General features: G+C 37.8%; 1 protein-coding gene across 3 annotated transcripts in view; it reads left to right on the top strand.

Annotated features, from left to right (window-relative positions):
* The window catches only part of uba3 (ubiquitin-like modifier activating enzyme 3), a 39,973-nt gene that overhangs the window by 1,603 nt on the left and 10,597 nt on the right, over positions 1-27,773 (top strand). For all 3 annotated transcript variants that reach the window (XM_059944298.1, XM_059944299.1, XM_059944296.1), the window contains 11 exons: positions 2,172-2,252; positions 3,801-3,883; positions 8,368-8,448; positions 11,583-11,626; positions 14,267-14,331; positions 20,045-20,200; positions 21,012-21,114; positions 24,713-24,826; positions 24,916-24,969; positions 26,979-27,015; positions 27,105-27,186. In XM_059944298.1, coding sequence (XP_059800281.1) covers positions 2,172-2,252; positions 3,801-3,883; positions 8,368-8,448; positions 11,583-11,626; positions 14,267-14,331; positions 20,045-20,200; positions 21,012-21,114; positions 24,713-24,826; positions 24,916-24,969; positions 26,979-27,015; positions 27,105-27,186 — 900 coding nt within the window. The remainder of the gene's footprint in view (positions 1-2,171; positions 2,253-3,800; positions 3,884-8,367; positions 8,449-11,582; positions 11,627-14,266; positions 14,332-20,044; positions 20,201-21,011; positions 21,115-24,712; positions 24,827-24,915; positions 24,970-26,978; positions 27,016-27,104; positions 27,187-27,773) is intronic.

The following is a 27,773-nucleotide window of genomic DNA, read 5'->3' as shown; positions in this document are numbered from 1 at the left end:
CATTATTATAAATCAGCGTTTCTTGCTGGCTTGCAGCTCTGCTTATTTGTTTTGCTGCATGTTCTTGCTATCCTGTCGTAATTAGCTGTTTCATGCAAAAGCTAATTAAGGAAGCTAACAAAACATGGAGAGCTACCTCTGACTTGAAAACTGAAGCTCAACAGCTGAAATGTTGCCCATTTGCTTTAATTCACATAAGTTATTGTTTCAAATTAATTTTAACTTTGGTTCTGTATTTTTATGTTTTGATAAAAGGGTGGCTGCTCTGATCAGATAATTGTGTTATTTCAAATTAACATTTGCAAATTTTCATTCACTTCTGATATGCACAATATTATTTCATTGTTTTAGTTTTGAGTAAGATTTTTCCCTTATAAATGTGAGTACATGAATCTGTAATCAAGGGTGCAACTTGTTGAGGTCAACTGACAAGGATGTATGTTTCGAAATGGAATATTTGTCCTTTAAAATTAGCTAATTAGATTTGTGTGCTTTCATGTTTTGAAGAATAAGTCCCAAAAGAATTTTGCACTTGACAGTAGATGCAGGGAAAATGTTTTCTTTCGTTGGTCTTCCAGAATTTCGAATCAGTCTCAAAGTAAGCTTCAGAGATTCTGATTAAGATGAAATTTCTTCATCTCATATTGTGTCCTAAAAAAATGGCTGTGAAAGTATATTCAAGACAAAAAAAAAATTTTGGGTGTTCAAGGATTAGTAGTAAAATGCTGTGCTGATGTAGTAGATTAGTGATGGTTATATTGGAAGATGGGCTATGGGTGAGGAGTGGAATGTCAAATTACACTTCATGTTCTTACATGAATAAACAACACAGTAAAGTAGTTAAATTAAGGATACCTTTGTGTTCTGTAATTACTGTTTAACTCTTAAACTGTCTGTGAATTGTCAAGCTATGTTCGCTGCTGCTTGCTTGAAGTAACCTCAACCTCAATTTTCTCTTGGTTCCTTGTCTATTGAGAAACACAAAGACTAATTCACTCATTGGGATTTTCAAAAGTGATGTTTTTCCTTTTATAAATGAACGAGTTTGTAAATCTACTCATTTTAAAAGTTTATACTTGCAAAATAACATCATCTGTGGTTCATTATGTATTCAGCATTTAACCTCTGCATCGGACTATACTTAATCTTGCATTGCACAATGTTTTGAGAAATTGATACATGCACTGATCCTCCGGATATGTTAGCTTATAAGTCTAAATCATTCTGTAAAAACAAGCCGCCTTTATCCCTCTTCCTATACACTACCACCTGCTGTTTGTATTGACCTCTTTTCACAACTAATATTTAGAGGCAAAAAAAATCTTCAATTATTACAACTGCATCCACTTTGCTTATTTTATGAACAAATTTTAAAACCCTAATTACGGTTTATAATTTTCTATTGGAAGGGATGCACAGACCATGGAGATTTGCTTGTTTTGTATGTAGGGAAAATACAATTGTCCTCCCTTGCTTTCAGTTAAACATTTTTAGTAGTTAAACAAGGGCTAAACTTTTTTTACACATGGGATTAGGCTTTGTATTTAATGCTGATGATGGGGGTGAAGGTCTCATCATTTGGTTTTATAAATCATTTAACTGAGTCCTTCCTGGAGATTAGTCTTAAAAGTGTGCATATATGGAATTTGACCAGACTATTGTAATGAATTTGTAGTACCTTTTCATTACCATACCAAAATTAGATGTTCAGGAACTATGCTTCAATAATGTACATCATTCCTAAACTCTGTCCTGCAGGTACTAATGTTTAACTTTTATGATTCAGATTGTGAAGTGTTGACTATTCTGTTTTGACATCAAATATAGTATACTCAATTTTTCCATATTTAAAGATGGCAGTTGTATTCAAAAGTTTTAGGAGTTCATTTTGCATTATGTATCAGTTGTGAAAGCTGTGTCATTCTCTCCCTTTATATGGATAATCCAGCATTCTGAAGGGAAAATATTTAATGTAAGGTGGTCTTTGTCTGGTGTTGGTGGTGGACTGAAAATTGAAATTGTTCTTTTAAAGATGTATGTTTTGAACTCTGAACAATATATTGTTTTCTTTATTGTAGATTTAATTTCCAGTCAAAATATCTATCATAAATCTGTAAAATGTTTTTTTCCCCCTTCTGGTGTGGACTGAACTATGGCATTTCTCATTTCAGTCACTCCAATTTCTGCTAGAGACCTGCAAAGTCCTTGTTATTGGTGCAGGTGGTTTGGGATGTGAGCTGCTTAAAAATTTGGTAATGTATTTCTTTTTGTTGTAATTTTCTGTTATGTTATGAAATCATCAGATTACAATTTGTAATTTGAAATGAGCTCATAAAAGTTTTCCTTCCAATGCAGTGTAAGGCATAGTAGGCTAATTGTGAGAGTGGTGTTAGAAATTTATTGGCCTGGACTAATAATCTAGAGATTATTTCAAATGCAGCAGGGAATTTAAGTTTGGTTAATTAGGTATATCTGAAATAAAGCTAGTATTTGTCATAGTGAGCAGAGAAATAATGGTTTGTTATAGAATCACATTGGTAATTATGTCCTAAAGGACTTCTGGTGAATCCACTTTGTTGATACTAAAAATGACCCAAGTTCATCGGTTAGGAATGGGAAAGGAGTGTTACTACATCCCATAGAAGTACAACTAAATTGCATTTTATATAAACATTTTTCCATTGAAGAAAAATAGTTCACAAATGTTAAAAAATTTGGATTGCTACTCTTGGAGGATTCTTAAATACTAAGCACATTCCAATGAGTTCCATTATCATCTCACCTTTTGTTTATTATGGAATTTGTATCTTTAAAAAAATCTTAGCCTTTTTTTATTTTGCCAAAAAAAAATCTTTGCACAGTGCATGTCCATTGATTGCCATGTTCCTAGGTTTAGGACTATTGAATTGACATTTTGTTGTGGAATTTCAACCCAAATCTGAATTCTAATAGAAAAATGTTTCTATAACTTGAAAAGTGGATGGAGACGGGTGTTCCGATTCCAATTTGAATGAATTTTTACAGGAGTACCATCGAGAGTGTCATGACCAGCTGCATCACCATCTTGTACGGGAATTGTAAGGCATCTGACTGCAAGTCCCCACAAGGGATTGCAAAGACTGCTAAGAGGATCATTGCGGTCTCTCTTCCACCCATTAGTTATTTATTAGGACTGCTGCATATGCAGGGCCCTTAGAATTGTCAGTGATCCCTCCCGTCTATCCAACAATCTCTTTGGCCCCTTACCATCAGGCTGGAGGATCTGTAGAATTAGGACAAGAGCTGTTGGAATAGGAAACAGTTTCTTCCCTTGGGTCATAAGATGACTGAACGCCTTGCCACCTTCCAGATTACATCAGACATGAAGTGGCAGCAGCATTATACTGTTTACTTTTTAACTTGTGTCATAAATGCACCTTAATTTACTGGTGGTAATATTACTTTGTATTATAGGTGTGAGTTATATGTACTATGTTGTGCACCTTGATCCAGAGGAATGTTGTATGCAGTTGCATGACAGTGAAATTGATATTAAAGATGTAATTTGCTCGGTATATGTGGAAGCTTTGAATTGCTATGTTAGGTTCCTCTAACCTGTTCATTGAATATGTATTTCACTGACTTCTGCAAAAAATGGCAGATCACATTCAAGAAGGTGTTGGAATAAATGAAGCTGTTCTTTGTTTTTATGTGCTTTTCAACAATATTTTTCTGGACAAGTGAACATTTCAATCTGATCTAATGATGCATAAGGATTATTTGTTGCTTGCTAACATTGAACCCATGTGTTCCTTCTGCAGGGTCTAATGGGCTTCAGACAAATTGATGTAATTGATATGGACACAATAGATATTTCTAATCTGAACAGGCAGTTTTTATTTAGGTGAGCAATTACATAAGCTTTGCTGTCACAGTATTGGAATTTGGATGAATAAGTGTAAATATTTGCATTTGTTTCTTTTGAAAGCCAGTTAACATAACTAGTAGAAATGTATATTTTAGTTTTATGCATGCATAACTTTGCACGAAGAATGAGAAGGTATGTGAAGAGAGTACAGAGAAGATTTACTAGAATGTTACCTGGGTTTCAGCACCTAAGTTGCAGGGAAAGGTTGAACAAGTTAGGTCTTTATTCTTTGGAGTGTAGAAGGTTGAGCGGGGACTTGATAGAGGTATTTAAAATTATGAGGGGGATAGATGGAGTTGACGTGGATAGGCTTTTTCCATTGAGGGTAGGGGAGATTCAAACAAGAAGACAGGAATTCAGAGTTAAGGGGCAAAAGTTAGGGGTAACATGAGTGGTAGCTGTGTGGAATGAGCTTCCCATAGAAGTGGTAGAAGCAGGTTCAGTATTGTCATTTAAAGCAAAATTGGATAGGTATATGGAAAGGAATGGAGGGAGGGTTATGGGCTGAGTGTGGGTCAGTCGGGACTGGGTGAGAGTAAGCGTTCGGCACGAACTAGAAGGGCTGAGATGGCCTGTTTCCAGGCTGTAATTGGTATAGGGTATAGGCCTCTAAACCCCACAAGCTCACTCTAATGTTTGATAAGTTCATGCCAGATCTGATTTTTAACCTTAATTTTGCAGCATGCTTGTGATATGGGAGGAAAATCATTGGAAGTGATTATTTTGAGATGGCATCTACACAGATTCATAAAGGCGTAGATTTAGAACAGTCAGATGATTCAGTAGTATTTAGGCCAGATGTAAATTGGGCAGAGAAATGTTATATGTGCAGTTTAATTTAGACAGCGTGATGTGTTGTACTCATGTCAAATGTAAGAGGAAGGTGCACAGTGTCGTGGTTTCTCGTGCCCCACAAACGACCAGGAGACGCAGAAGATTCTTCAAGAAGTATTAAACTTTAATTTGCAAATCAAAGCTGAGATAGTCGCCGATTGCCCACTGATCCTTGTACATAGCATTTTTTTAATAGCAATCTCCTGGTTTAGTTGCATTAGCATATCCAATCGGTCTACAGTTATGTATCACAAGTACATCCGCCACTATTGTTTCTACCCATTGATTTAATCATGTTCTAATCTACATCTTTTAGCTACCTCTCATTAACACACCATTGTCTTCTACATTCTTAAGATTTCATTCTCCTACTAAATTGGATACATGCATAGCAAATAGCAAGCTCAAAGCTGACTACATAGTTTTGGTTACACAGCAAACAATGCAATTTATATACTCCAATAACAGCAACTGGGCTGTTATTGTCAGGGCTCTTCCCACAGATGTACAAGGGTGTTGGGGTGCAAGTCCATAACTGCCTGAAGGTGATATACATGTAGACAGAAGGTAAAGAGGGTATACATGTCTTCATAAGTTGAGTATAAAAGTTAGGTTGTCATGTTGCAACTGTATAACATTTTGGTAAAGCCACATTTAAAGTACAGGTTTCCCTCGCTATCTGAAGGTAGATCGTTTCTATGAAACGGTTCGTAAGCTGAAATGGCGTAAAGTGAAGAAGCAAGTATTATTAATTTAAATAGGAAAAAATTTTGAGCATTCTCAAACTCAAAAAAACCTACCAAATAGCATATAAAACCTTAAAAAAAACTAACATACAGTAAAAGCAGGAATGATATGATAAATACACAGCCTATATAAAGTAGAAATAATGTATGTACAGTTTGACTTACCAGAATCAGTAAGATAGAGCCAAAAGCGATTTGTTGGGGGAAAAAAAGATACTGACACGTAAACCCATGTGCACACACCTGCTCACACAAGGCTTCACTGTCATGGTAGTCTTTCCTGGGGTAAACATAAGTTTAAAGCAGATTTCTTTTATAAAAGCGAAGTTGTGTAAAGCAAATGTTCAGAAAGCGGGGGACACCTCTATTGTGTGCTTTTATAGTCACTGCATTACAAAGAGGACATGAGGGCTTTGGAGAGGGTATGGAAGAGGTGCAGTAAGATGTTATCTGGATTATTGAGTATTTATAAGGAGAGGTTAGTCAAACTTGTATTATTTTTTTCTGGAGGCTGAGAAGCCACCTGATGTAAAAGTATGAGAGGCATAGATAGGGCTGATAATCAGTTATTTTCCTGGGGTGGATATATGAAATACTGCAGGGCTTAAGTTTAAGATGAAAGAGAAAGTTTAAAGGTGATTTGCAAGGCATTTCTTTTGTATAGATGATGGTTAGCATTGAACTACAAACAATGTGGTGGAAGCAAATGTGACAGTGGCATTTACTAAGACATAGGAACAGACAGGGAATGGAGAGTTATTGATTAAGTGCAGGGACGTGCCATTTCAATTAGCATCCCGTCAGTGTAAAATGGGCTGGAGGCCTTTTCCTGTGCTTCACTGGTCCATGTCACTTACCTTTCTGCTTCTATCTTAAAATATTCAAAGATTCTGCTACCACCACTCTTGTAAAGACTTGCGATCCTTGGAGAGAAAAAAGATACTGGCTTAATCTACATTTTAAATGGGTGACCCTTTATTTTTAAACATCAGCCTCTAGCTTCCACCACAATAGGAAATATTTCCACATTCTTTCTGCCAAGGACCTATCAGGAACTTTTTGTTTCAGTCAAGTACCCTCTTGTTCTTCTAAAATCCAATCGCTGGTTCATTCTTTTCTTCTAAAGACATCCGTAATAAACATGTAAGCTACTTCAAGTGCACAAACGTGCAGGTGCTGGAAATCCAAAGCAGCAAACAAAATGTTAGTTGCTTCAAATGCATTAACTTAAATAAGGAAGTTATTATTGTTTCTATACTCCAAATTTGGTCCCACAGTCCCTATGTAACTAAATCACACCCTTCTGCTTTTGTGCTTTACATGCTCCTAATGTAAGGTTTTGGTTTGAAATGCGAACTGTTAGTTTCCTGCTACAATATAGCTTGACATCCTGTGGTTTTCCAGCAGAGATTATTTATTTCTTCTGCTTTTGTGCTGCATTACCCCCAGCTACAAATAATGCTTTTTTAGCTTTCACAATAACAAGCTATATATGTAAAATGGTCTTTTATGAATCATTCACAAGGGAAAAATGCTGCAATCTCTCATTTAAATGATGCTTAAATTTTGATTTTTTTTAAAAACAAAATCAACGTTTTCAGTTTCTCATTGATTTACACTTACTCTTCTTTTGCCCGCCCACTTTATCTATCTGCTTCCTTTCCTGTCTGTTTATCTGTCATCAGCAAATCTGGTAGCCATACTTCTGGTGCCTGCACTGAAGTTAGACGCAAAGAAACATTCCCTTTAATCCATCATGTCCATGCTCACCATTAATTATCAATCTAAACTAATCTCATTTACTGGCATTTGGTCTGAAGCTGCCTATGACTAGGATCTGATTCCACCACCACCTCGGACAGTGTGTTCCATGTTGTAACACCCTCTCTCCCCCCACCTCTTTCAGATTCCCTCCTACTCACTTTAAACCTGAGCCTACTAATTATTTGACATCTGTTATGTGGCAAAGTAATTCATTATCCACCCTAAGCCCCTTAAATTTGTAACCCTCTGATAGGTCTTCCCCTCAACCTTCTCGGCTCCAAGGAAAGCACATCCTTTCAATTCAGTCTCTTCCAATTCCTGAAACACTCCATCCCAAGCATTTTGGAAATCTCCTCTACTCCAAAGCAAACATGATTCCTATATTGTAATGACAAAAATATTTCGGTTAAGGCCTGAGCTAGGTTTTATAATATTGTACCAAGGCCTCCATATTTTTTAGACACTGTTAGATGGACAATATGAGAAAAATTGAAGGGTATGATTGTCGTGTAAGCAGAAGAGGGATTAGTTGGCTATTTGATATTTAATTGGTTTGGCATAACATTATGAGCTGAAGGGTCTGTTCTTGTGCTGGATTGTGCTATGTTCTATATACCCTTATATTTTATTTCACTGAAACCCATTTGTTACCTTATCGAGTTTTGCCACCACCTTTAGGGATCTATCAGCTTGTACGCGAAGGTCATGTGGACCTCCCAAAATGCATTCCCTAATAACTGAAAATAAAGTTGGTAAAATAATAAATACTTATCTTCCCTTTCACACAAACCCAGCACCCAGGTTCCACTGTCTAAAGTTTTTTTAAAAAAAGTGGATGTCACCCAGACGAAGACACAGTTTTATCTATTCTCTGCTTTTTTTAAAATTCATTTTCTTCTCCATGCTGATATGTTACCCCCCTGCACTATGAGCTTTTATTTTTTAAAATAAAATGCTTTAGGTGTATGCATATGCTAATCTTTTAAAATGATGAGATTTGAGTTTGATTTCTTCAGTTTTGAACTTAAATATCATTCTATTAGCAGATGTGTAAAGATCTGTTTGTTACAAAAGTATTAATGTTAATATCCTAACTACTTTATCTTTGTTTAACAGACCAAAAGATGTAGGAAGGCCAAAAGCTGAAGTCGCTGCTGAATTCATTAATGGTCGAATACCTGGTTGTAATGTGGTTCCGTATCCTTTTATATAAGAAATTATTTTCACTGTAAAATGATTTTCATTTGAAAATAGTCATCTTGTGAAATGCAAATCCTAAGAAAAATCGAGTTTGCCACTGAGTACCTATTTGTAAAGTTAGCTATTGATTTGTAGCACAGTTTCCGGTTGGCATGTATAACATTGTGATCATCTCTGAATCGTGGCTGAAAGAAGATTATAGCTGGGAGTTTTATGTCCAAGGATATACACTGTATCGAAAGGACAAGCAGGTAGGCAGAGGGGTGGGGTGGCTCTGTTGGTTTAAAAAGTAAAATCAAATTATTTAAGAGGTGACATAGGATCAGAAAGTGTAGAATCATTGTGGTTAGAGCTAAGAAATTGCAAGAGTGAAAAGACCCTGATGGGAGTTGTGTACAAGTAAATGTCACTCCACTCTTCGAGAAGGAAGAGGCAGAAGAAAATAAATTATAGACCAATTTGTATGACCTCTGTGGGTGGGAAGATGTTGGAGCCGATTGTTAAGGATGTGATTTCAGGGTACTTGGAGGCACAGGATAAAATAGGCCAAAGTTGGCATGCTTTCCTTGAGGGGAAAATCTTGTCTGACCAATCTGTTGGAATTCTTAGAAAAAATAGCAGGCAGGTTAAATAAGGAAAAATCAGTGGATGTTATGTCCTTGGATTTCCAAAGGTCTTTGACAAGGTGCCTCACCCACAGGAAAGATACTGGCATGGATAGAGCATTGGCTGATTGGCAGGAGGCAAAGAGTAGGAATAAAGGCAGCCTTTTCTGGTTGGCTGTTAGTAATTCCACAGGGGTCTGTGTTGGGACCACTTCCTTTTCATGTGTATGTCAATGATTTGGATGATGGATTTGTGGCTAAGTTGGCAGATGATGCAAAGATAGATGGAGGGGTAGATTGTTTTGAGGAAGTGGAGAGGTTATAGAAGGACTTGGACAGATTAGGAGAATGGGCAAAGAAGTGGCAGATAGAATAGTGTTGGGAAGGTTATGGTCATGCACTCTGGTGGAAGAAATAAAAGCATAGACTATTTTCTCAGTTTTCAGAAAAATAATCAAAGGTACTTGAGAGTTCTCATGCAGGATTTCCTCACGATTAATTTGCTGATTGAGTCAGTAGTGGGGACGTTTAATTTAATTTCAGCATTCCTTTCAAGAAGACTAGAATATAAAAGCAAAGATGTAATGTTGAGGCTTTATAAAGCACTGGTGCGGTCATTCTTGGAGTATTGTGAACAGTTTTCGGCCCCTTGGTTCAGGAAAATTATTCGGGGATTAAAAGGTCTATCATATGAGGTGCATTTGATGGCTCTGGGCCTGTCCTGACTGAAACCTATTGAATGTTGAAAGGCTTTGATAGAGTGGGTGTGGAGATGATGTTTCCTGTGGTGGGGGAGTCTAAGACCAGAGGACACGGCCTCATAATAGAGGGGTATCCTTTTAGAACAGAGATGAGGAATTTCCTTAGCCAAAGAGTGGTGAATCTGTGGAATTCAATGCCAAATCTGTGTAGATTTAAGGCAGAATTGATAGATTCTTAATTGGTCAGGACATGATGGGATATGGGGAGAAGGCAGGAGATTGGGGCTGAGGTGGAAATGGATCAGCAATAATGAAATGGTGGAGCAGATTCTTTGGGCCAAATGGCCCAATTCTGTTTCTATATCTTATGGTCTTGTTATCTAAGAATCTTGTTCCATGTTAAGGATATATTTTTCATCTGCACATTTTGTTTGGTGCTGAGATTGCAACACTTAAATGTAAGGCCATGGGGAGGTTATTTTAAATCTGATTTCAAGCTCATAATATGTTCACTTTTGCATAGGTACAGTCGGCCCTCCTTATCCGTGAATTCCGCGTGCGTGAATTCAACCAATTGCGAAAGCCCGGAAGCACTCTTCCAGCACTTGTTGTTTGAGCATGTATAAACTTTTTTCTTGTCATTATTCCCTAAACAATGCAGTATAACAACTATTTTACATAGCATTTACATTGTATTAGGTGTTATAAGTAATCTAGAGATGATTTAAAGTACATGGGAGGATGTGCATGGGTTATCGTGGATCTGGATCGAAAAAAATCAGAAGTTCTTACTAAGTAAGTCGGAACAGGTACATTTAGTATTATTTAGCGTCAGTTAGTCAAACGTTTGTCTTCGTATATAGTATATATTTTACCTTTCTATGCATATAAAACACTTCAGAAAGTATGTTTCAGCGCTGGGCTTAAAGTTCCCGAGTTCGATCTAGTGACAGATCGCTCCCAAGTGTGCACTGCACCGTGCCGGGTTGATGTGGAGGTTCAAATACCCAAAATCCCATAATTAAACCACTGCGTTGCTTAGTAATGATTGTAGCTTTCATCGGGGCAGAGCCTTTCTCACTTTATCCTTTAAAATTGTTCGGATCGTTGACCGATGTAGCCTAAGGCTTTTCCAATGACCGATGGCGTTTCACCTCTTTCCAATCGCTTTATTATTTTCACTTTATTTTCAATCATTATCGTAATTATTTTCGTGAACAGAAACACTATGGATTCAGATCTCTACCGCTGGGTCCTAAGATCCACTGCATTGAAACACGTTGAATAAGGGACTTGAGCATCCGCGAATTTTGTTATCCGCGAGGGGTCCTGGAACCAATCTCTCGCAGATAAGGAGGGCCGACTGTACATTAGTAATTTCAGATTTGTCCCAAAATATTTTGATTTTCCTCTTCCTTTCTGTTAATGTATTTATAAGTCATATTAGTTGGTTGGCAAAGGAGCTTTTTCTTTTATGACGCGTGTGCATGGTGTGTGTGTTTTAGTTGTAATGAGACTACTCTAGGATTCCATAGCACAGCAACGTAGACAAAGTAAAATATTTGTTAAAATATAGTTAGTGCACTCTAGCAAAGTTCTGAGTTGACCCAGAATGATCCAACTGGAACCTAACATAGTTGAGTTTTACTAGGCTCAAGTTCGGTAGTCATGCTGTAATGTGGTGTACCTTTTGCTGCCAAGGAGTTTTGCTAGACACATGCAATTCATATAAATCTATCATGAAATTGGGAACCTAAGTCAGCAATATAGTAAATAATATGAATAAAAACATTTGAAATGCAACTTTCCTTATCTTTATTCTCAGCCATTTTAAAAGGATACAAGACTTCAATGAAACATTTTACAGGCGTAAGTAATGCCTCTTGCTAGAATGTGGTTTTTTATTTGGGATTGATGGGAGGTTTCTAACTTGTGAACAAAACTGAAAATCTTAGAGTCTAACCCTGTTGAAATTACTATTCAAAAATCAGACTTTGTGGTTTTGATAGAATTATTTTTTCCTAGATAAATAACCTTGATAATGACATGAGCAACACGAGTGAATCTGCAGATGCTGGAAATAAATAAAAAACACAAAATGCTGGCAGAACTCAGCAGGTCAGACAGTATCTATGGGAGGAGGTAGTGACAATGTTTCGGGCCGAAACCCTTCATCAAGAAACCCTTCAACCCTCCTGATGAAGGGTTTCGGCCTGAAACGTCATCACTACCTCCTTCCATAGATGCTATCTGGCCTGCTGAGTTCTGCCAGCATTTTGTGTTTTTGATATTGACATGATTTGCTTTGGCTGTTACACTCAAGTGATAGTTTTCCACTTTTGTGTATGAATGATAGAAGTAATTAACTATAAAGGGTTGGGTGATTGATTTGCAGTGATGGCTGCTACTGATGAAGAATGTTGTTGTGTTCATAAGTCACGAGGATTAGGTGAGGAATGCATGGCACTCCGTCTAAGAACAATGCTGCTTTGCAGCTGAATAAGTTATTTGGAGCAGATATGCACAGCATATTTAGATGAAAATTGTGGAAGCTCTAAATATTAACTACAGGAATGGTGCCAGGGAATTTGAGGACAGCTAACACTATTGTTCAAAAAGGGAGAAGTAATTACTAGTCAGTTTAATTTCAGTGTTGAACACATTGTTGAAAATAATACCAAGGAATAGTATAAACAATTTAATAATGGACATTATGAATTTGCTAAAGGAATGTCCTGTCTAAGTTAATTGACCCTCCTTAACACTGCCTGTAAAGTGGTCTGTCACTAGGACAAACAAAGTGAGAAATCAGAATGTAATTGAGTCAAGTATAAGGAATCTGTTTGAGATGTGCAGCATAAATTGAAGGATACTGAGTAGGTGTGGAGGAACACCCACCTTGTACTGTGCAGATTCTTAATGGAACTCAAGCATATCAATAGGGTGGTTTTAAAAAAATAGGCACGTCAAATGTTTTTCTTAGCTGATGTATAGCTATAACTGTTCGAACTTTGTACAGTGCTAGTTGCAGCACAGTTTAAGTATTACACTTCATAAATGGAGTGGAGTGATTAAAAAGGAGGTAAAGAGCATGTTGCTAGGATTGAAAATTGTAGCTACAAGGGAAGAGTGAATAAGACGAGGTGAGATTCTTTGAAATGGGACAGGCTGTGTGGATAAAATCGAGGAGCATAACTCTTATTTGTACCTGCATGGAGTAAATGGGAAGGAATGGTTTCTCCTAGCAGAGGAATCAAAAGCTATGGTCAGGGATTTAAAGTCACTGGTAGAAGGAATGGAGCGGAGAGACTGGTCCCAGTCCAGAGTCCAATGGCAGCAGGACCCTAGATTGTGCTCTTCCCCAGAGACGTTGCAGTGGCTGCACCAATCTTCAGTGCATCCCTGAACACACAATTCTCCACCTTGGAATATGCCAGTGTAACAGCATTGCAAACAGTTTATTGATGTATTATTTAAGAAAGAAACATGAATGGCATTAATGAGTTGTAGATGAATGGTTTTAGTTGAAGGTGCAGGCAGATCCCAGGCTATGATTGGGTTTCATTCCTAAGAACTGATCATATCCTGAGCTCTTCATATGTTGAAAATAAAGAACATTGTGTGAGAGGATTTCAGCAGCAGCTATGACGGGAGAGTGAGCAGCCAGCAGCTGCTTCACTGACTTGGTGAGTGAATTTGATCAGTGCTCTCAGTTCAACTAATCCCCATTTGTGGAAATGGCCCATTCTACTCCCAACCAGTAAAAGATGCCTTCATTCCTGTGGCAGCCAGAAAGTCCATCCCATCAGTTTCTCAAACTCTTGTGCATGTGTGGGCTGTTCATAAATATGGTATTTGTAACCTTGAGGAGGCCTGTACAATGAATGTGGAGAAAGAAGTGTCAATTATATGAATTGTATGTATTGAGTAAGTATTTTGAAATAATACCTTGTGGGTGGATAGAACAACTGTCCACTTTCTACTTGTACTCAAACATGTTATAATGGGAATGGAATAGGAATAGAATTCTTCTCAGTAATTTTCTGTCGAGGGTCTTTTAATAGAGATTGGAGGACACGAAGGAATTCAGAGAACTATAGTTACTTCTCACTTTTCATCCAGGTTTCCATGGCTACATTGTTGGATGAGGCTTCTTCAACAGTTTAAGTAGAGCACTTAAGTTGGAATTTTATTTTTCAAAGCTCTATACTATTTGCAAAGATAGTTTTCCTTAGTTCTTCCAGCTTGTTCAAATAAAAATACTGACAAAAAGGATTAATTGATCAGTGTTGGGATTTTGTGTACAAAATGATTGTAATGTTTTTCCAATTTAAAGACTGTCTCTGGTCTCAATTTGAATACTATGATGCATTATTTGAGAGACCATTGACCCATACATAAAAACTTTAGTTATGAAGTTAGAATATGGAAGTGAGTATCAAAGTTGGGGAAATAAGGGCGTCTCTCTGGCTGAAACAGAACTGTCATTATTGAATATTTTTGTTTCAGAATTTCACATTATTATTAGTGGATTAGATTCTATCATTGCACGGCGATGGATCAATGGAATGTTGGTATGTATAATACTAAAGACATTTAATAGCCAGTAGCAATTCTGGAATGGCTCCATGGCAGGAATTTAAAAAATGATTTTAGGTGACATAAGAGACATTGTCAACGCATAAACCATTTAAAAAGAAATTACAAGGAACATTTGGCACCCAAAACAACTGTAGAGAAATATTCATCTTTAGCACATAACTCATCCAGGCTGCTTTCTTCACATGCTTCAAATCAGCTACCATCATCTCTATGCATTTTGAACTAAATGAATACCAGCCAGTAGTATTGATGCAAGTCATCATGAAGTGCTTTGAGCAGCTGGTAATGCGACATATCAAGAGTTCTGTTCCTGCCACGTTGAAGATTCACTAATATGCTTACCAACAGAACTGGTCTATGACTGAAAACGTAACATCTGTCATGTACCTGGCCCTGACACACCTAGAAAACAAAAAACATTTGTGTCAGAATACTGTTTCTGGATTTCAATTTGGCAGTCAACATCATTGTCCACAGACCTTGGTGAACAGACTCCCACTCTTTGGTCTAAATACACCGTGATGCAACTAGGTGTTGGACTTCCTAATGAATAAACCTCAGTCAGAATGCACAACTGCTCCTCCCTCTCCATCATCCTTAACGCGGGTGCCCTCCAGGGCTCTGAGCGTAGCCTAATGCTGTAAACTCTACTCACACAAGTGCACGGCCAAGCACCCAAGTAATCACATTGTCAAATTTGGCGATGACACGACAGTGGTAATCACCAACAACTATCAGACTGCCTTCAGAGAGAAGTTGAAAGAGCTTGAAGCCTGGTGCCAGGTAAATAATCTTTTCCTTAATGTCAACAAAACAAAGGAAATGGTTATTGGCTTAAGGTGAAATCACACCATTCACACCCCTCTTTACATCAGCAGTATAGCAGTCGAAACTACGAGCAATTTCAAGCTCTTGTTGCACAGCCCAGTGGTCCCAGAGCATGTTGTACACAAGCACAAAAGCTCTCCAATGCCTCTACTTCCTGACGAGACTGAAGTGAGCTGACCAATGTACCTTTATACTCAAGTCATTCTACTGATGCACAGAATCGCTGTATGGTATGGAAACTGCACTGCAGCAGACAGGAAGGCTCTACAGCGAGTAGTCAAAACTGCCCAACACATCATTGGTACCATCCTAGCCATCATTGGGAACATACTTACAGAAAGGTGGCAAAAAAAGCCAGTAACATGAAGGATCCTGCCCATCCTCATGAACTGTTCGTACCACTCTCATCAGGGAGGAGCCACATAGCATCCACACCAGGACCACCTGTTACTTTCAGTTACAAACAGTTGCTTTCCCCAAAGAAGTAAGGCTGATCAACATCTCCACTACCAACCCACTCTTCCATATCCCTACCGACCACTACTTTTTCATTCCCTGCTGCTCCTGTGGCTTGTGGCACCTTATGGACATACAATCAATGTATATAAACTATCTTGCATATTTATATTTATTGCATTTTTTAAAAATCATTACTGTTTTTTGTGTTGCATTGGATCCGGAGTAATAGTTTGTACTGGAAACAACATTAAACAATCTTGTACTTTTCTGAATGGTCTTTTATCCAAAACTGCATCTTGGTGGTTGTAATATATGAAACTAGTTTTGCTGTTTCCACCCCTCACTGCAAGCATAATTGGTATACTTTTATCTAATTTTATGCCTGTGGTAGAATCAAACAAGTTCATAGCTCAGAAGAAGCCATTTGGTATCTTCATCTGGATCCTTGAACATTGAGCAGCTATGTAGTTTCTTATACAAGTGGTACTTAAATGTGGGGATTTCTGACTTTTAATAAGTTTTGAAAGGAACATTTAATGTCAGAGGAGTGTACACAACCTGAAATTCTTTTTCTTCGCAAACATCCATGAAAACAGTAGTACCCCAAAGAATGAATAACAGTTAAAATGTTAGAACCCACAAATCCCCCCCTCAGCTTCCCCCCCCCCTTCCACACACAAGCAGCAGCAAGGCAAAGACCCACCCTCCATCCCCACCAGCAAAAAAGCTTCAGCACCCTCCACAAAGCAGTGTGTTTCAGGCCCTTACCATTCATTGAATGAATTGATAGAACTTTCTCATCATCTCAACCATCTAGCCTAAGTCTATGTTTAACAGTTTTTTGAGCTCTGCTGAGGGCAATGAATCATTTCAACTATCCGGTCTGTTACATTGACTCTGATTAATTGACAGATTGGCATTACTCTTATTGCATATATTTTGGATACATTGGTCAGAAGTTTAGATGAAGGTTGAGAAACAGTAAATGATTTGGGTATAGGAATTTGTGATGGTCACAATTTGAATGGTATTAGAATGTGCACTCTCAGTAATCTTGAATTGTTATTCAAGCTACAAATGTGGTTGAGGTTTTATTTTTTTTTCTCCCTGCACTACTACAGAACTGAAAGAACTGGCTCAACCGAGATTAGCAAATCAAGCATTTATGTGTTAAATGGGTATCTAACCAACATGAAGGAGAAGTGTTTGTCTAAATGGTTTGATTCAGTAATCATGAGAGATGTAGCAGAGGGCAAAGTTGCAAATTAATTATTTTAGAATATTTGATTTCTAGGAAATGGTCTTAATAGATAGGAAGAGGGTCACCACAGACCACCCAACAGTCCTAGGGATTTAGAGGAACCAATTTGTAAAGAGATTGCAGACTGTTGCAAAAAAAAACAACAAAGATGTGATAGTTAAAAAACACAAAACGCTGGCAGAACTCAGCAGGCCAGACAGCATCTATGGGAGGAGGTAGTGATGACGTTTTGGGCTGAAACGCTTCATCAGGAGTGAAGTAACATGGGATGGTCAAGAGGGGTTAAGAAGTTGGAGGGATGTGATAGTACGTAGGTGATTTTAACTTTCTACATTGACTGGGACACCCATAATGAAAAAGGACTAGATGGGATAGAGTTTGTCAAATGTGTTCAGGAAAGTTTCCTTAATCGATATGTAGAGGTCCCACTGAGAGAGTGTGATACTGGACCTCCTATTAGGGAATGAGACAGGGCAGATGACAGAGGTTTGTGTAGGTGAACACCATTTAGTTTCAAAGTAAATATGGAGAAAGATGGGTCTGGTCTGCGGGTTGAAATTCTAAATTGGAGAAAGGCCAATTTTAATGACGTCAAAGGATCTGGCAAGTTTGGATTGGGACGGGCTGTTTTCTGGCAAAGGGGTCCTTGATAAGTCAGGTGCCTTCAAAAGTGAAATGTGAGGGTACAAAGCTTTTGTGAATCTATCAGAATAAAAGGCAAGGATAACAGCTTTGGGGAAACTTGGTTTTTGAGAGATAATAGGCCCTGCATAAGAGGAGAAAGGAGGTGCAGAGCACATATGCAGGTAGGAACAAATGTAGTACTTGTGAAGTATAAGAAGTGCAATGAGAATACTTAAAAGAAATAAGGAGATATTGAAGAAGGCATGAGGTTGCCTTGAGGAATGAGGTGAAGGAGAATCTTAGGGGCTTCTATAGATACATTAAGAGCAAAGGATTGTAAGGGACAGAATTCTTCCTCTGGAAGATCAGAATGGTAATCTTATGTCTGAAGCCAAAAGAGATGATCTTAAATAGATATTTTGCATCTGTGTTTACTCGGGAGAAGGACAGAGTCTATTGAAGTGAAGTAAAGGAGCAATGAGGTCATGGACCTTATACAGATTAGAAGGAGGAGGTGTTTGCTGTCTTAAGGCATTTCACGGTGGACAAATCCTCAGAGCCTAACAAGTGTTCTGTCAGACCCTGTGGGAGATGTGCAGAAACTGTAGTGGCCCTAGCAGAGATATTTGAATAGTCCTTTGCAACAGGTGAGGTACTGGAGGATAGCTACTTTTGTTCTGTTTAAGAAAGGCTGTAAGAATAAGCCAGAAAATTATAGCTGGTGAGCCTGACATCAGTGATGGGAAAGTTATTGGAAGGGATTCTAAGAGACTAGATATCTGAGTGTTTGGGTAGGGGATTAGAAATGGTCAGCATGGGTTTGTGGTAAGTTGTGTTTAACCAGTTTATAGAGTTTTTTTGATGATGTTACTAGGAAAGTTGAAGACAAGGCAGTGGATGTTGTCTACATGCACTTTAGTAAGGCATTTGACAAGTTCCTGCATGGGAGGTTGGTTAAGAATGTTCAGTTGCTTGGCATTCAAGATGAGGTAGTAAATTGGCTGTGTGGGAGAAACCAGAGGGTGGTAGTAGATGGTTGCTTTGAGTGCCACAGGGATCCCTTGTTGTTTGTCATCTATATCAACAATGTGGATGATAATGTGGTTAACTTGATCAGCAAATTTGTGGATGATACCAAGATTGAAGACAGTGAGGAAGGCTATCATGGCTTGCAGCGGGATCTGGACCAGCTAGAAAAATAGGCTGAAGCATGTCATATGGAATTTAATGCAGTCAAGTGTGAGTGTTTCCTCTGTGAGAGGACCAACCAGGGTAGATCTTGTATAGATCGGGGGATCTGGGAGTACAGGCCCATAATTAATTGAAAGTGGTGTCACAGGTAGATCTGGATGTTAAGAAAGCTTTTGGCACATTCATAAATCAAAGTATTGAGTACAAGATTGGTGTTGAAGATGGATAAGATATTGGTGAGGCTCAATTTGGAGTATTATGTGCAGTTTTGCTCACCCACCTGCAGGACAGATGTAAGTAACATTGAAAGAGGCAGGGAAAATTTACAAGGTTGTTGCTGGCCTGGAGGACCGGAATTATAATGAGAAATTGAATAGGTTAGAATTTTATTCATTAGAGTGTAGAAGATTGAGGGGAGATTTGATAGAGGATTACAAAATTGAGGGGGGTAGATAGGGTAAATGCAAACAGGTTTTTTCCACTGAGACGAGAACATTTACTGATGCTAGAAATCTAAGCAGCAAGTACAAAGTGTTGGAGGCACTCAGCAGTTTAGGCTGCTTCTATGGAAAAGAGTAAACAGTCCATGTTGCCTAGTGAAGGTTCTCAGTCTGAAGTATTGACTGTTTACTCTTTTCCATAGATGCTGCGTGGCCTGCCAAGTTCCTCCAGCATTTTGTGCTTGTTCTTTCCACTGAGGTTGGGTGAGGCTACACCTTTCACACTTAACCCATGTCCCCTTTGAAGAGTTTAACAGGAACATGAGGAAACTTTACTCAGGGTGGTGAGAGTGTGGAACAGGCTACCAGTGCAAATGGTGGAGACAATTTCAACACTTCAAGAGAAGTTTGGATAGGAACATGTTTGGGAAGGGTACGAAGTGCTAATGTCTGAGTGCACGTTTTATGTAACGAGGCAGACTAAATTGTTTGCTGTGGAATAGATAGGCCTGTTTCTGTCTTGTAACTTTCTATTACTCTAAAATAACGGGAACAAAAAGTTGATTTGAGGTGATTACAGAGATTTTCCAGAGATCCCTAGGTTTTGAAATGGCCCTGTGGATTATAAAGTAGCAATTCTATCTCAGGATTTGAGAACAAAGGAAAGATAAAAGTAGGCAAATGCATGCCCATCACTAGTAAGGAAAATGCTAGAGTCTATAGCACAAAGAACTTTGAAAGTTGCTATGTAATTGGATAAAGACAATAGACGAACGAAAGGAAAAGTTAGATTTTTTTGTTAGGGTTGCTAAGAGAGCTATAAGTGTTGGCTGACCTTGTGATTCGATGGTTGTATATTTTAAAAATATATTTTTCTTGTAGATATCCCTGCTGAACTTTGAAGATGGAACTCTAGACCCAAGCTCCATTATTCCACTGATTGATGGTGGGACTGAAGGATTTAAGGGTAATGCACGTGTGATACTTCCAGGAATGACAGCATGTATAGAATGTACATTGGAATTATACCCTCCTCAGGTAACTTGGCATCACAAAGTTGTTACTGATTCAATCTTTGGAATTCAATCCTTGACGGTAAAGTTAATAATTTAGTAAGGCATTTTCTTATTTAAATCCTTGAGTCATTAAGATTCATATTTAAGCTTATTCCCAATTTTACCAATTATTTTTCAGTTCAAGTTCTGTCCATACTAATATGAATAGTTTATTACCATTTATTAATATCTCTTTGATCAACCTACATTATTCTAAGAAAGACTAAAATAACCTCACTCATAAATCTACTCAGCATTTTCCTCCCTGGTGCTTTTAAAATATAGAACTCTTATAGGGATTTATGTTTATTTCTTTCTGTTTTATATTTTAGATTGTGCAATTATTGAATCTATTTTTCAACTAATGGGAAATCCAGTTTTAGTGTATGTATTAAAATTTAAAAGGCTGGCTGGTGGTGTAAAGGCATCAGCACTGGACCAAGGCAGATGGTCCAGAGTTCAAACCCAGCTGGGTCCCAACCTGGGCAGCAGCAGTATCTGTGCAGAAGAAAGGCCTGGCAATCTACTTCCGTATCTTGCCATGAAAACCCTATGGACCCTATAGTCCATGAGGTCATGAAGAATTGGATGCAACTGGACAACAATTAAAGTTAAAACATTAATAACCTAAGAAATTAAAATGGGATCGGGTCATATATCCCCAAACCCTAGGCTGTTCTTCTTCAAGATGCTGGGTGAACTGATCATGGCCTGAATTTTCTTTTTTTGTATGACAGGGTTCTCAAGGTAATGGTAGTAAATGTGTATAATATTGCAACCTCTTGTTATTCCAGATAAACTTTCCTATGTGTACTATTGCTTCAATGCCTAGACTTCCAGAGCATTGTATTGAATATGTTAGAGTCCTACAATGGCCCAAGGAAAACCCTTTTGGAGGTAAAGTTAGACAAACAAACAAACTTTAATATTGTGGGATTTGCAGTTTTGAGCTATTTATACTGTTTACTGTGAGTGTAAAAGATTCCTGTATATAAACAAGTGTTTTACTCTTAACTGCTCTGTTGTGCATAGACTAAAATCTCCATTGTAAATAAGAGTGGGAAATTGGGAATACAGACATTGCTGTACACTCTTAAGTTGATTAGAAACCATCTGAAACTTTGTCTAAACATTTAAAGTTTAACCTGAAACTTTGAATAAATTTTAGTTAATTGGTGTTCTAAACAGAAGCTGCATCATATATAGAGTGCATCCTCCCATGTAGAGATATTCCCGCATGCCCTGTGTAAAGAAGGAGGAGCTACTCCTTGTTACATTTCGAAATAGAACCTGTTGTACCAGTTTGTCATACTGGGACTAGCCTTCTGTATTAAAACATTTTTATCTTTTACTTTCACATTACATTTTATGTTGAATTTGTATTTTTTTATTTCCAACTCTTCTGTGGATTCTCCATTTCTGACTGTTATCCACGTGTATCAGTAATCGGACATTTCATTGCCCCTCAGATTTATTTTGTGTACTATGTGCTTCATTTTGTAATTCTGTGTACTGGATGTATTGATCTGTTTTTTCTTGTGTTAGAATGATTAGTGTATGTTCATTGCACATTGCTTAATCTTTAACATTGTTTTGTTGTGGAGAAATTCCTTGTTTCCTAAAAGCCTTGACCAACCTACCATCCATTTCATCAAATTTTAAATTATGACAGAATATAAGATGCCCTGTTGCTCCCTTTCTAAGTTGCAACTCTGTGGTTGGGTGTTGGAAGAGTCACATTCAAGACACAGTCGTGACTCAATTTTAGGAACTGGAGTATGAGATACTTGATCTGACATTAGAGAATTAGACAGGGCAAGTGACAGAAGTTAATGTCAGGGAACACTTTGAAATTAATGGCATTATGATCACAAGGTGCAAAGTAACTATGGGTCTGGTGTGTGGGTTGAGACTCTAAATTGGGGAAAGGCCAATTTATTGAAAAATTGGTATCAGAAGGGATCTGGCAAAGGTGTACTTGGTAAGTGGGAGGCCCTCAAAAGTGAAATATTGAGAGTACAGAGCATGTTAGTGACTTCCAGGATAAAAAGTAACAATAACAACCTTGGTTTTTGAGAGGGATTCAAAAACCCTCAAAAAAAGGTTTTAAAAAAAAGGGGTTAAGAAAACAGGTGCTTAGCAGGTATAGGTGGGTAGGAACAAATGAGGTGCTTATGATGTGTTTTTAAAAAAAATGCAAGAGAACACTTAAGAAAGAAATCATGAAAGAAGGCATGAGGTTACCCTAGCAAATGAGGTGATGGGGATTGTGCAGATATGCTAAGAGTACAAGGATTGCAAGGGCCAGAATTGGTTCTGTGGAAGATCAGAATGGTAATCCATTCGTTAAGCCAGAAGAGATGGGGGTGGTCGTAAATGATTATTTTGCAACAGTATTTACTCAGGAGATGGATACAGAGTCTATAAAAGTGAGGCAAAGTGGCATCAACTTCATGGACCCTATACAGATTGGAGGAGGATGCTGGATGTCAAACCCCATGGTTTGACAGGATGTTTCCTTGGACCCTGCTGGAGGCAAGTGCAGAAATTACGGGGGCCCTAGCAGAGATACTTAAATTATCCTTAGCGACAGTTGAGATATTGGAGGTTTGAAGGAGAGCAAATGTGGTTCTGATGTTTAAGAAAGGTTCTAAAAATAAACTAGGAAATTATAGGCCAGTGAGCCTGACATCAGTAGTGAGAAAGTTATTGGAAGGTATTCTAAGGGACTGGATATATAAATATTTGTATAGATATGGACTGGTTAAGGAGAGTCAGCATGGCTTTGTGTGTTGTAGTAGGGCATGACTAACCGATCTTGGTGCTTTTTTTGAGGAAGTTTCCAGGAAAGTGGATGAAGAAAGCAGTGGATGTTGTCTACATGGACTTTAGCAAGGCATTTGACAAGGACCCGCATGGGAGTTTGGTCAAGAAGGTGCAACTGCTTAGCATTCAGTATGAGGTAGTAAATGGGGTTAGACATTGGATTCGTGGGAGAAGCCAGAAAGTGGTAGCGGATGGTTGCCACTCTGACTGGAGGCCTGTGACTTGTGGAGTGCCACAGGGATCAGTGCTGTGTCCGTTGTTGCTTGTCATCTATGTCAGATCTCTGGATGATAACGTCGTTAACTGGATCAGCAAATTTGTGAATGGTGCCAAAATTGGGGGTGTAGTGGACAGTGATAAAAGCTGTCTAGATCAGCTGGAAAAATGGGGCTGTAACATGGCAGATGGAATTTAATGCAGGCAAGTGTGAGATGTTGCACTTTGGTAGGACCAGCCAGGGTAGGTGTTACACAGTAAATGGTAGAGCACTGAGGAGTGTGGTAGAACAAAGGATTATTGGAGTACAGGTCCACAATTCATTGAAAGTGGTGTCACAGGCCGGGGAGTAAGTAACCTTTTGGCACATTGGCCTCCGTAAAGCAGAGTATTGAGTTCAGGAGGTGGGATGTTGTGTTTGAAGTTGTATAAGATGTTGATGAGGCCTGGTTTGGAGTATTGTGTGCAGTTTTAGTCACCTACTTACAGGAAAGATGTAAATAAGGTTGGTACAGAGAAAATTTACAAAGATGTTAGAAGATTGAGCGGATACTTTCTATGACTACAACAGCTTCGTCCTCTCTGCCTTCAGATTTCTGAAATGATGATAAACATGAATACCACCATTATTTTTGCTCTTTTTGAATTAATTTATTATTTTAAATATATTATAGTGTACAGCATCTTTTATGTACTGATACTGATGCCACAAAAGAACGACTTTCAGGACATATGTCAGTAGTAATAAACCCGATTCTGAGTCGAGCATTTCCCCTTTTCCAGTTGCTGTGTTCTTTCACATCCTTAGATTCTAGTTTGGATTCACATCCCTGACCAGCTGAAATTGATGCAGAAGAATTGCACACTTTTCCTTCCCCACCAATCTAATTAATTATAGTAAATGTTCTATCTCTTGTCTGCCACCAACTTCCCCTTTCTCTGTCAGGTTCCTGTTCTGTTGCCTTTCAATCCTCCTGAAGCTAGTTCTGCATTTGGTTTTGATTCTTCATGCCAGTTGTATAGCATTCCTGTATTATCCTGTTTCTTAAAAACAAATGGCTTATCAGTACACCTGTCTCTTTCACATGAGATCAATTGGATTCATCCCTGTTTGCAATTAGATTAAAGACCTCTATCAATATAACTCAGAATTAGTCTGAGGTAATTTTTTCGTATTTGAGCAAACATTGTAGTGAAATGAGGAATTTTACTGAGACATTGGGTTGACTAGTTTTGGAGGAAGAATTCAGGGGAGCAGCAGGGACCAATGTTTTTGATCACTTGTTGTGCTTTGAGTCTTTGATGCTGAAAAGACTTGAACTGCACTTCCTAGCATTTGCTGTAATTCAACAAACTAGATATGCCATCTATTCAGCAGTCTGATTAATTTGACATTTTTTTTGCTAGCGGCATAATGTCTACAGATGCTTCATTTACCTCATCTTTCCTACAGAGGGCATAGCATTAGACGGCGATGATCCAGAGCATATTCAGTGGGTTCTCCTGAAATCACTTGAAAGAGCTGCTCAGTTCAACATTACAGGTGTCACATATAGACTTACACAAGGCAAGTCCCTTAAAGTATAGATATTGAAATTTTGCACATTTGCATTGGGCTAAATTAAATGTAAATTATCTAAACTTCTTTTGTTGCAGGTGTTGTCAAGAGAATTATCCCTGCAGTCGCATCAACAAATGCTGTAATTGCAGGTACTGTTAGTGGTTCATTAATGTTTTCTGAATGCCAATAAATGTTTGTACAAACCTTGAGTGTTGGGTTTCAAACTAGAGTTAAAGTGGTCCAGATATCAGAGAAGCCGGGAAAGTAAAGTTTGCTACAAATTTTAGTTGCAGATACTTTTAAAAGGGCGCACACTTATTTTTGGACCATCAGGAATCTGATTATTTATAATCGGAGCATTTTTTAAGCTACTTATGGATTTACAATTAACTTCTGTCTTATTCTTAATCCTGACTGTTGCCTCAGAATGAACTGATGATAATGCAGTTTTTTAACCATTGCATTGTCCATAAGAGAATGCAAACCTTCTGATCCAAGGTGACTGAACTTGGATGGTATTTACTCATTTTCCATTTCTACTTAAGTTTAATCATTTTGTGTTTTTTGTGCTTAAACTATTTTGATACAAGACTAATCATTTTCCTACTCAAACACGAGGAAATCTGCAGATGCTGGAAATTCGAACAACACACACAAAATGCTGGTGGAGCACAGCAGGCCAGGCAGCATCTATAAGAAGCACTGTCGACGTTTTGGGCCGAGACCCTTTGTCAGGACTAATGATAGGAGAAGACACCCCCTCCAGTCTTCTATCATTTCGCATTTCCCCCTCCCCCCCCCCCACCCACTACTTTCAAATTTCTTTGTATCTCTCCTTTCAGTTAGTCCTGACGAAAGGTCTTGGCCTGAAACGTCGACAGTGCTTCTCCTTATAGATGCTGCCTGGCCTGCTGTGTTCCACCAGCGTTTTGTGTGTGTTGTTTGATTTTCCTATTCAGCATCATTTTGGTCACCAACTTGCAAAATGTATCCTGTAGTTTGAGTTTAATTGAATTTATAATCCTTAATCCTATAATTTAGTTATTTTATCAAACATCGGCTAGATTCAAATTGAGTATTTAAATGATGCTGTTGAAATCAACTACTGTTAGTTGTACTCCATATTTCCAAGCATCTGTTTGCAAAGTTTCCAGCAAACTGTTGCCCTTAAGAACAAAAAAAAAGAAGACTGTAGATGCTGAAAATATGAAATAGAGATAAAATGTAGAAATATTTGGCAAGTCTGTATAATGGGAGAGAAATAAAGTTAAAGCTAAGCTGTATTTCTCAATTGTCAGTATTACAATAAATATTCAGACACTTCCATTTAACATCTTACCATCTTGTGATTATGGCTTAGACTGCTGGTGCAGTGGTTAATTTCTGTTCGGATGCTAAATGTGAGTTACTGCATGAAGAAATGTTTGATTTTCATCCACTTTATTCATGAAGGTGAAATATTTACACTTTATTGTATAGTTGTTCAGTTCAATATTGAATATTCATGTGATGTTCCAAATAGTGTGCTTTATTAGCTGTGGAATTTATCAACATAGAATCTTAGAGTGCAGAAATCCAGCATTTCATAGTGAGTTGGTCATACATCCCTGCAAAATATCTGCATGTATTTCTTACATTCCTTGAACAGTGTTCCATTCCCTTTCTAGTAGAAAGTTTGTATTGGTCCTTTAATAATTGTATGTTCTTTGTAAAAACTTTGGAATATCTGAATCACTGCAATACCAGAAGAAAACAACAGAGGGCAACAGTTAACTTGCTTAATGCATTAAACCTTGAAATTACACACTGAATCAATGATTAATTTGTTCATGTGTACAATGAGTGATACTTTAGACACCAGTTCCTCTCCTACTAGCATATCAATATGTAAGTCCTGTTGAAGTATATTTAGTATCCAAAAGTTTTTAAAAGGCTTAGTTTCGTAATAATTGTAAAATTGCTAGCTAAAAAAGGAAGATGAATATTTCACAAGTGTTCATCACCTGCTTCATTCAGTAAAGGTTTGCAGGAAGTGATGGGGAAGCTGCTTTTTAGCATACTTTACTAATTGTTTACTATCTTAATCATAAACAATATGGTAGAATTTATTGACTTGTGTGGTTATACAGAAATACTGATTTTGATTTTTACTTCTTAGCTGTGTGTGCGATGGAAGTCTTCAAAATTGCTTCAAGGTGAATTTTAATTTTAAAACAATTGATAATCATTTCATAATTTGGTCTGGTATATAATGGTTTAAATTACACTGGTTTTGTATTTTCAGTGCATATATTCCTCTAAATAACTACTTGGTCTTCAATGACGTTGATGGGCTTTACACGTACACATTTGAAGCAGAGCGGAAGGTGAGTCCCTGTTACTTAAAAATAATGGAGTAGACATAACAGTTGATGCATCTGATAGTGAACCTCTTTTAACAGTTTGTAATGTCAATGCTACATAGTTTAATGTGTGAATAATGAGCAACAAAATAAATACAACGAGAAATATTTTTTGTACAGTGAATTTCTTTGCCTCAAATCTGTCAGAACTGTTGGGGACCTAGTTACATGATTCAAGAAATGATGGAGATGCTTGGTTTCTACTCAACAGTATAGTGAATCTAAGATGGAAACTTGGCATGTGCTTCTTCAAGGAAATTGGAATGCACTGCTCAAGTGCTGAATGCCAAACTTTTTACAGTTTACCCGTGCATCGTTTGCATATGTCATTAAGTTTTTTTTGTGGCGGCAGTACATTGCAATACAGAATAAAAACTAAAGATTGCAAAAGAAGTATATATAATTTTTAAAGTAGTGCAAGAAGAGAGCAAAAAAGTGTTTATTCTGAAATCTGATGGCAGACGGGAAAAAGCTGTTCTGTGGTTGCAGTTTTTGTTCAGAATTTTCAGTTTGGATAATTTGAATGAAATGACTTAATAAAATTACAATCT

This window comes from Hypanus sabinus, chromosome 19 (genome assembly GCF_030144855.1).
Source record: "Hypanus sabinus isolate sHypSab1 chromosome 19, sHypSab1.hap1, whole genome shotgun sequence".
Taxonomy (NCBI): Eukaryota; Metazoa; Chordata; class Chondrichthyes; order Myliobatiformes; family Dasyatidae; genus Hypanus; species Hypanus sabinus.
The sequence above is the reverse complement of the archived record's forward strand: the minus strand, read 5'-3'. Positions and strand labels throughout refer to the sequence as shown.